This window comes from Eurytemora carolleeae, unplaced genomic scaffold, assembly GCF_000591075.1.
Source record: "Eurytemora carolleeae unplaced genomic scaffold, Eaff_2.0 scaffold190, whole genome shotgun sequence".
NCBI lineage: Eukaryota > Metazoa > Arthropoda > Copepoda > Calanoida > Temoridae > Eurytemora > Eurytemora carolleeae.
In genome coordinates this window covers 1-11,073 of record NW_019396577.1, presented here as the reverse complement: position 1 = coordinate 11,073, position 11,073 = coordinate 1, and the positions used below count along the sequence as shown (strand labels likewise).

The 11,073-nt window shown below is 32.2% G+C and overlaps 1 protein-coding gene across 1 annotated transcript; it reads left to right on the top strand.

Annotated features, from left to right (window-relative positions):
- The first annotated feature begins 770 nt into the window (after positions 1-770).
- Positions 771-11,067, top strand: LOC111705789 (molybdate-anion transporter). The gene is made up of 18 exons (XM_023478454.1): positions 771-970; positions 1,817-1,908; positions 2,377-2,443; positions 2,931-2,961; positions 3,147-3,202; positions 5,516-5,592; positions 5,979-6,017; positions 6,567-6,652; positions 7,350-7,387; positions 7,454-7,541; positions 7,854-7,913; positions 8,065-8,078; positions 8,201-8,262; positions 8,533-8,593; positions 9,114-9,188; positions 9,949-10,003; positions 10,244-10,335; positions 10,904-11,067. The coding sequence occupies exons 1-18, from the start codon at positions 946-948 to the stop codon at positions 11,014-11,016; spliced, it is 1,131 nt and encodes a 376-aa protein (XP_023334222.1). The 5' UTR covers positions 771-945; the 3' UTR covers positions 11,017-11,067.
- The last annotated feature ends 6 nt before the right edge of the window (positions 11,068-11,073 follow it).

The window sequence follows — 11,073 nt, the reverse complement described above, 5'->3', positions numbered from 1 at the left end:
TACTATATATAGGGGGGGTTGTATCTAAAGTCAGATGGTTGATTACTATAATATAGCCCTGATAGTACTAGGTTGATAATACTATATAGGGGGGGTTGTTGAATCAATAACCTGCAGAGTTACAACACGGACAGACAGTCAAACAACCAGAGGCCGTTCCTTCCATAAACTACATTGGTCGACAAATTGACGTCTTCTATATTGGTCGTCAAATGTACGGAGAAATATATATCTATCAGATATGCATTTAGCATGAGACATCTAGCGGCCAACATATCGTCCCCCAAAGTACGTGAATTACACGACCACTTTTTATGGAGAGAACGGGCTCAGACAGTCAAACAGAAATACGTTGAAATAGACAGACTGTGAAATAGATGGACAGTGAACATTCAAAGGCGTACTCAGGAATTTGTCCAGGGGGGTGATATGAGAAAGATTCGCTAAGAATCCAATTAAAATTCAATGAAAAATGAAGAGCTGAATAAAAGTTTTCAAAAAGTTTTAAATGCTTGGAAATGACCAAACTAGCGAGCAAGACTTTGAATATTTGAACTGGATGCAGGTAATAAACTTGTTGTAGAAGAAAAATGAATTGTCATGAAGTACAGGTGAATGTTAATCAACGAACTGTGTCAATTTTCTTATCTATCCATCTATCTATCTATCTATCTTTCTATTCTTATCATCTAATTTTCACTCTCTCTCTCTCTCTCTCTCTCTCTCTCTCTCTCTCTCTCTGAAGTAGTGAAATAAGTTTAGAATTTCACAGTATTTGTAGTTGTTTGATGAAGTATACAGGTGCATATACTGTATACGTGTGTTTACAATACATTTAGGTGAACATATAAATCTGCAATATCTAGTTGGTAGCAAGGTTGCTAGTACACCACTCCAATATGTTATTGTTAGATGTATACATATGTTAATAAGTGATAAATTAAAATGATTGTTAGACTGGAGAATTTAGGTAAAAAGATTTATCTTTTGCTGCTGCTAAATACTTATTGTAATATGAGAGTGACCAGAGGCGGAGACACGCCGCACCGTTTGTCTTTTTTCGCAAATGAATGAGCCCAAAATGAATTTACGGCCGCGCGATCACCCGTAGGGCTTCCTGTCCGCACCAATTTTGTCTTCCGACAAAATGTCTTTACTATTTTAAAGCCGAATGCAGCGTTGAGTGACGTTGACTAAAGATTTTAAAGATATGTCTTGCATCTTACTTAACCTAAGCTGAAAACTATAGAATGGAATGTCCTTAATCCCGATCGGTTAATTAATCTGGAGATTAATCTGGAGGCGAACAAGCCTTCTTTAATCTCGAGATCAAAAAAAAGAGTGGATCAAGCATTAATCCCGATATCCACCATTCAAAAGTTCCCAGCTCAGAACATATAAATTATAGTTTTTTTTTTGCTAATATAACTAAACATCCTTGCTCCCTGAGGCAATAGTTGTTACAATTTTGGTTAAAACTGTGATTTCAAAATGTTATTGAACATGTGGAGAAGTTCAATTTTTACAAGATCCAACGCGGTTTCGCGTGTGATTTGGTTTTTAATTATCTAAATCTATCTATCTATCTATCTAGCTATCTGATTTTCGGCATTAACAAAGTTTTTCTATTATGTGTTTATATTGTTTCAAAGTTATTGTTCTACAGTGCATTAAAAGTACACACCCAAAATAGAAAAACAAACCAACTTTATTCATAAGTTTAGTTTGAATTTGCAAAAATAATTTTCTAAAGTGTTTAAAGATTATTAAAATAAAATTGCTACAAGAAAATCCATATATAACATAATTATTATAGTGAGTGTCTGTTTGGGGGGTTTGTCTGTGCTAGCTTCATATCTTTTCTTTACTGAAAGAACAGTTGTTAAAGATTTAAATCCTGAAAATAAGGTAAATTTCTACAAAATTCTGGTAAAAGTACAAACTATTCAACAGGAATAATCACACATTTTTCATAAATATCTATTTTTTTATTTAAACAGCCACATATTCTTGAAGTTTAAGATTTAAACTGGGATTTTTAAAGCAAAATATTTTTCACTTGGTACGCATAGTAAACAAATTGTTGAACTATTCGGGATAGCATTTTTAGATAAGGTCTTTTTAAACGATGTGATCTTTCCTATTTTCATTCTAATAGTTCTAAATTTGCAAGCTGAAGGGTGTACTGAGAAAAAAGCGGAAAAGTAAATAAAAATCTTAGTACTAACACTTTTATTCTTTATTTATTGTATGCAACGGTGAAATATCTTATTGAATCTTCATGAATGAAAAGTTTTTGTAATTTTTTTTTTAATTTCCTAGTTTTTAATTTCTTCCTATGTTTGAGGTTTTTTTTACACCCTTTATATCCTTCAGGTGAAGGATAAAAGGTTGACCCATCTACGTCAGATATTCTTGACCGCAAACCTACTCGCTCTTCTAGGCAAATTCAATCATATTAAAATTTTAGTAGAAAAGAACAATTGTTTTTTTTAGTTGAGAGATATAAAGAGTTTTAAGATGGAAAATGTGTACTTCTTTAAATTCCTTCCTGAAAAATAAATAGCAGGGGGAATCGTACTTTTTACCAGACAAACTTCAATATTTTCATGAATTTTTCCAAATCTTTAAACCTTTACCTATTTAAAAAAATATAAATATATATAAACTGATTCTGTTATGTACACACTACACAGAGCCCAGAACTTTAAACAGAGTACCACTGTTTTTGTTTAGAACTATTGTTTAATATGGTTTCTTCATATTCTCTTTTTGTTTTCTGATTTCGTAAATTAAAATCTACGCAAATGTAAATACCCCAAAAAGGAAATTTGGACTTTATGTGGCACAATACTCTCTTAAATTTCTGTGGACGGTACAGTGTACAGTGTACAACGTATGTACAGATAAATGATTGTAACGTTACACAGCTGACTGGCTACAGGGCCCTTATGTACACAGGTAAGCGATTTATTTGCAAAATCATCACTTACAGATGTATAATCAATATTGGTTTTTGATAAGAAATAACTTAAAGTTAACTTTAGCATTCGAATCATCCCCCATTCCCAATGAATTAGAAGGGTACGTTAAAGAGCCTTTTAAAAATTTAAAAAAATCATGAAAAGTGTTATTTTGTTATTTAGATTATATTCCTATTATGGGCATAGCGAGGAGAACATTGCGCTTCTTTTTCTAACAGGTAAATACTATAGTGTATTCTGTAACAAACATTCAGCCTAGTATCATTCATAGAGATTCATACTGCTATCTAAATCATGTGTTGAATTTCAAAATGATGACGACTTAGTATTGTGACCAGAGCTCGGATGTTTTTTGTGAAGTAATCTTAAACACTTGATCTTAATATCCAATATGGGCCCTTTCAAATGTTTGAAAATACATGCACGCCTAATCCTTTAATTAAAGTTATTCCTGTAGGGTATGATCATTGCATGATCAAGATGGAAAGTAGAAAACAAGCTAAACTTATCCGTAGATCCTCACAAAATGGAGATCAATGCTTTATCTCAAGATTCAAAACACAACCTTTTTGACTTCAGGTATTTGCACTTGGGTGAATACCAACTGTTTTTGTCTTTTGCTTTTCTATCCATCCTGTAGACTGTATCCTGCATTCGGAAATTACCATTTGTCAAGTGCTTTCTTATCCATCCTGTATCGTGTATTTGTAATACACCATTATCAAGTGCTTCTTATCCATCCTGTATCGTGTATTTGTAATACACCATTATCAAGTGCTTCTTATCTTTCCATTATCGTGTATTTGGAATACATCAAGAGCTTTGCATCGGTCCTGTATCCTGTATTCAGAATAAACCATCTATCAAGTGACTTGTATCCGCTCTGTATTCGGAACACACCATTTATCAAGTGCTTTGTATCCGTCCTGTATCCTGTATTCGGAATACACCATTTATCAAGTGCTTTGTATCCGTCCTGCATCCTGTATTCGGAATACACCATTTATCAAGTGCTTTGTATCCATCCTTTATTCTGTATTCGGAATACACCATTTATCAAGTGCTTTGTATTCATCCTGTATTCTGTATTCGGAATACACCATTTATCAAGTGCTTTGTATTAATCCTGTATTCTGTATTTGGTTTCCACTCTGAATAAAGTTCTATAAGTTAACGTCTACAGAAAGACATCAGTTAGCATGAAAAGAAAGAAATACAATTATTTACCAAATTATGTTCTTCTATTTCAGGATATGTGTCTAGTTGTGTTTTTGGTAGTTTATCAGGACCGCTAGCGGATATATTCGGTAGTTTATTCAGGATATGTGTCTAGTTGTGTTTTCGGTAGATTATCAGGACCGATATATTCGGTAGTGTATTAGGATATATTTCATGATATGTGTCTAGTTGTGTTTTCGCTAGGTTATTAGGACCGGTGGTGAACATACTCGGTAGTTTATCAGGAAAAATTTCAGGATATGTGTCTAGCTGTGTCTTCAGTAGTTTATCAGGACCGCTGGCGGATATATATTAGGTAATTTATTAGGATATATTTCAGGATATGTGTCTAGTTGTGTTTTCAGTAGTTTACCAGGACCAATGGCGGATATATTTGGTAGTTTATTAGGATATATTTCAGGATATGTGTGAGTTGTGTTTTCAGTAGTTTATCATGACCGCTGGCGGATATATTCGGTAGTTTATTAGAATATATTTCATGATATGTGTCTAGCTGTGTCTTCAGTAGTTTATCAGGACCGCTGGTGGATATATGTTAGGTAATTTATTAGGATATATTTCAGGATATGTGTCTAGTTGTGTTTTCAGTAGTTTACCAGGCCCAATGGCGGATATATTCGGTAGTTTATTAGGATATATTTCAGGATATGTGTGAGTTGTGTTTTCAGTAGTTTATCATGACCGCTGGCGGATATATTCGGTAGTTCATTAGAATATATTTCATGATATGTGTCTAGCTGTGTCTTCAGTAGTTTATCAGGACCGCTGGCGGATATATATTAGGTAATTTATTAGGATATATTTCAGGATATGTGTCTAGTTGTGTTTTCAGTAGTTTACCAGGACCAATGGCGGATATATTTGGTAGTTTATTAGGATATATTTCAGGATATGTGTGAGTTGTGTTTTCAGTAGTTTATCATGACTGCTGGCGGATATATTCGGTAGTTTATTAGAATATATTTCATGATATGTGTCTAGTTGTGTTTTTGGAAGGTTATCAGGACCGGTGGTGAACATACTCGGTAGTTTATCAGGATATATTTCAGGATATGTGTCTAGCTGTGTCTTCGGTAGTTTATCAGGACCGCTGGCGGATATATTCGGTAGTTTATTAGGATATATTTCAGGATATGTGTTTAGTTGTGTTTTCAGTAGTTTATCATGACCGCTGGCGGATATATTCGGTAGTTTATTAGGATATATTTCAGGATATGTGTTTAGTTGTGTTTTCAGTAGTTAATCATGACCGCTGGCGGATATATTCGGTAGTTTATTAGGATATATTTCAGGATATGTGTCTAGTTGTGTCTTCGGTAGTTTATCAGGACCGCTGGCGGATATATTTGGAAGGAAACGGATGGCCTTGGTAAGTAAAAATTTATTTTTCAAATTACAGAAAAATATTTAATAATAAAGACGTCATATGACAACAATAACAATTTCCTATTTTTTTATGTATTCTACAAATTATATTCGTCTTTTAAAAATTTTGGATCAAAACCCCCAATTTTTGGAATCAAGAAGACGACTTACTATATCTTACCGCTCCGGAAGTTGGGACATCTTCAGGAGCGGAAAGAATGTCATCTTTACCTTTTCGCGCATTTTCCTAAAAAAAGCGCGAAAAAGGCTTTTATGAATAAATCATTCAACTTTCTAGTTTCTTATAATATTCCTGCATGTGGGGTATCAAAAAAATAATTGATATAATAAATGTGAAAAATTAAATATATTTATCAAAAATTAATTTAGGTTTTCTGTCTAGTATATGGAATATGCTGCCTTACAAAGGTACTAAAAAAAGGCATTGGAGTTCACAAATATAAACTTGAATTTTTAAAATACATTGAACCATTTTTAAACACTAACAAACATTTTTGCAATTGAAAAGTACAAGAATGGAGGAAACAATAAAAATCTGGAATTATGTTAACATTGGATTTTAAAAACAGGATTGTCTGTGAAAAGAAAATATACAATGTTACTAAACATAAAATTGTAATAGAAAGACGACATTTAAACAACTCTATTTATACTTATGGTGTTATGAACCAAATAGTTTTACCAGTAGAGTAAGTTAAATACAGTGAAACCCTTAATAACGAATACATCGGAAGAATTTATGTCGTCTTGACAATTGAGTTTTATTCTATATTACGTAAATTTCAGTATTTGCGAAAATATATAAGCCTGTATAGTATGTATACTGCACAATTGTTGTGTTTTACTTTCACATTCAACTGCACTGTTTAAAATCATAATTATGTCTAAAAGTCGTCTTCCTATTGTAAAGTTAACTGTAAAGTGTATATTTTCGAATGAGTGAACACATTTATTTAGATTAGCGGAAATCTACAAATTCTTCTGATTGGAAGAATTTTTGGCGGAATATCAACCTCGTGTCTTCATTCAGTTTTCGAATCTTGGTAATTTAAACATTTCATTTTTTACAAAATAATATTTTACGACTTCTTTAAAGGGAGTGTTCGTGAAAAATGATAGGTTGTATTGTTGTGTGTACCTTTTAACCCCATTATGGCTGGGTGGGGGGGGGGGGGGTGTTTTTCACCCCACCTGTGGGGTTATCTCAATAAATCAAAAACGGCTAGCATTGGTAGAACGCTTCAACTTCTACACTTTTTCATCACCATAGTTGCGAACAAATTCAATAATATATAATTAAGCGTTATCGTATTTGATTAGACCAGGTTTCATTAATTATATCTAAAATTATATTCAATTTTTGAACATTTTTAAACCAATCTGTTCTCCTTCAGAAGTTCCGACCATCTATATAATAAAACAAGACATTCGCATATATATATATGTTGCCTATAGCCGGCCAAACGGCTGGACCGATTGGGCTGAAATGGTGGGGGCCGGCAGTTGTTAAAGTCTAAACAAAAATTCGAAATTTTTTTCTTCAAAATTTGTTTTTTCAACATTTTTTTCAACTTTTTTTTCCATGGGCAACGCCGGGCCCTTCAGCTAGTTTTCTCATAAATATTGATTGTTATCGTTCTAATGCTGAGTGAACAAAAATCTACCAATTACCGCATATTCTTTTTGGTAACACTCCTAATAATTTAAATAATTCTTTACTAAATAATGTCTTATATGTAGGTATGTGTCAGAGCATAAAAATAACTCATTCGATTCAGGTATTTAATAAAAAAGCTTTTCTTTAATTTTAAATGTAATTAATGTTTTTATAATTTTTATTTCAGGAGAGATTTCGAATACCTTGTCTTTGCTTGCATTGATCAACAGTAATCTTGCAATTTTTGCAGGAATACTCGCAGATGTACTTGTCAGGTTTAACAAGTTTTCTTCAATTCAAATTTTTTCTGATTTTTTTTTTCTTGTAACAGTTCTTTTGTAACTTTTTACATCTATCTGTAATTTTCTATTTCTAAACTTTTTAAATGTAACCATTCTGTTTTTCTGTGTTTATTCTTATTCATGACGATCTTGTTATGTCGTCATTACCATCTAGCATGTTTAAACAACATTCAAACCTAGCTTACTGTTAACAAAATGTATTACTAGCTTGACTATCTATAACAACAATTCACTAAATTGCTTCAGCAACATTCATAGACAGCTTGCTTAGATCATTTTTTTCAGAGATCTGGAATTTGCTCCAACCGCTCCATTTCTTCTAGCAATTCCTATTTTAACCCTTAGGAAATTAAATAATACACTTTTTATATTTAAAATTCGACTTCAATTTTCTTTCTTGATAATTATTACAATTCAATGTTTGTAATGATAATATAATCGTATCATACTTACTAAACTTTTATTTTTAAAAATAATTGTGTATTATTTCTTATAGTTTTTTTGTGATAGGTAAATATAATTATCTTATTCTTAGATAGGTCTTTTTATACCATTATTTGAGTAAGAATAGTAATTTTTATCAAAAAAATTAGTAAAGATTAAAAATAGTAAAAGGATATTTTTTTATCTAGGAATTTTCTGGAAAGAAAACTATGGAGACAGAGACATCAATGTTTTACAAACCTATAAACAGGTTTTATTTAAATTCAGATATTCTCAAAAATAAGGTTTATATGTATTTGATTTTTTTTTCTATGTCATTTAGTTTTTATATTGATTTTATCTTGATTTTATCCTGATTTTATCCTGATTTTATCTTGATTTTATCTTGATTTTATCCTGATTTTATCCTGGTTTTATCTTGATTTTATCTTGATTTTATCTTGACTTTATCTTGATTTTATCCTGATTTTATCTTGATTTAACCTGAGTTTATCTTGATTTTATTTGCTAAAATGTTTAGGGTTATAAAACTATCATCAGTAACTCTAATATTCTTCGTATTGGTGCAGTACAGGCTCTAGGTAGGGTTACTTATATGCCCATAATTTTTTAAACAAAATTAAAGAGTTCAAATATGGAACTACAGGGTTACTCACAGAAATAAGACTGTAAAGACGACCTGAAACTATTTGAGCATCTGCCCTAAATATAGTCGTTTAGTAGTCCATTTATTGATTTGGAAAAGAAAGTAACAAGGTAACAATTACTGGGAACCATGAATATATTTTCTTTTGATACTCCTGATGGAAACAGACAGTATTCATTTCGTACAGTCTTATCTGAAGTAACATGGGTAATCTTGGAAGAAGTTTTCAAGTCCCATATTTCTGATCTTAGAAAAAAAAATACAGTTATGAGTCATGCCGAGTATAATGAGGAATGAAACCAATCTTTGTTGAATCATTTAAAAAAACACTTTAAAAAAATTAAATTGCAATATGCATGGCACTTCTTTAGCGTTAAATATACAAATTACTAAGTCTAAAGACGATTTCTGTTGTTCTGATTTTACCAAGTAATCACTGTTTATTTTTATTTTAGTTGAATCCAGTATGTTTACATTTGTGTATTTGTGGACACCAACGTTATCTGCTGGTGGTACAGCAGCCCCACTAGGTATAATAGTAGCACTGGCACAACGCAGTATAGTACAATACAGTTTAGTATGGGTACATTACAGTGTAGTACAAAATAGTGCAGTAGAGGAAAGTGCAATACAGTGCAGTACATTACAGTGCTGTACAGTTCAGTGCAGTACAGTTCAGTACAGTACAGTGCATTACGATACAATACAGTACAGTACAAGACAGTACAGTACAAGACAGTACAGTACAAGACAGTACAGTACAAGACAGTACAGTACAAGACAGTACAGTATAAGACAGTACAGTACAAGACAGTAAAGTAAAAGACAGTACAGTAAAAGACAGTACAGTAAAAGACAGTACAATACAGTACAGTACACGACAATACAGTACAAGACAGTACAGTGCAAGACAGCACAGTACAAGACAGTACAGTACAAGACAGAACAGTACAAGAGAGTACAGGACAAGACAGTGCAGTACAAGACAGTAAAGTACAAGACAACATAGTAAAAGGCAGTACAGTACAGTACAGTAAAGTATAGTAAAGTACAGTACTGCAAATACAGTATATGTATTACCATGCAACTTTACATATAATAATAGAGGGATATATTTGAAACCAAGAATAAATGTTAAAATGGTTCTACAGCTTCTTTCAAGGAATTTAATTCTCAATATCTTTTCTAAAATCTAGAATTGAAAAGTATAAGTTTAAGGAAAGAGAGAAATGAACAATAAGCCTGAATAGAAACTAATGAATGATTCCCTGCATCTTATTCTTATTTTAGGAAGAATATTTGCCAGCTTTATGGTCTCTATCATGGTTGGATCCTTTATATTCAGGTAGATCGAATATCCAGATATCCAGAAACCCAGTTATCCAGATACCCAGATATCCAGATATCCAGATATCCAGATATCCAGATATCCAGATATCCAGATATCCAGATATCCAGATACCCATATACCCATATACCCATATACCCAGAAACCCAGTTATCCAGATATCCAGATATCCAGATACTTTTTTATATCAACGTTTTTTCTAATCATCTTATTAATTTAAAATTCTTTAAATTCTAGGCGTTTGATAAAAATGATATCTGCTGCACGTATTCTATCAATATCTACCCTTTCCTTCTTTCTATCTAACCTTGGTGCTACAGTATTTACAGGTCAATTCATTAATTTTCTATCTAACGTTGGTGCTATAGTATTTACAGGTCAATTAATTAACTATCTATCTAACGTTGGTGCTACAGTATTTACAGGTCAATTCATTAACTATCTACGTTGGTGCTACAGTATTTACAGGTCAATTCATTAACTATCTATCTAACATTGGTGCTACAGTATTTACAGGTCAATTCATTAACTTGAGAAAACTCAGTGTCAGGTTTGGTTCAAATGAGAAACGATATAAAACTAAAAAAGTAAAGACTTAATCGGCTGATCGATTTAATCAGGTGAATTTATTATTATTTAGCTGTTTCCTTGGTTCACAATAATCTGAAAGGCTCAGGATAAAAATTTTCTTTCAATTATTGTTACCTCCCAGTTCCACTACAACAAAATATTATAAGAGAAACTGAACACTTTCCCCCAACGTTGGTTTATAATTGCTTTTTGTTTGCGAGTAAATCTTTAACACTTATTTTGGCGTCTAGTTCATAGTTTGAAATACGGTCAAGGTTTAGAAAAAAAATTAAGTTTGAGATAAAATTTCAGGTAATTTATTTTCAGATCTACCCAACATCTGCTTTATTTGCTTCCTTGGGATAGAACTCTCATTAGGGATATACTTTCCTGCCATTGGAACTCTTAGGAGTACTTTTATACCAGGACAGCAGAGGTAGGACCTCTTAGGAGTACTTTTATACCAGGACAGCAGAGGTAGGACCTCTTAGGAGTAC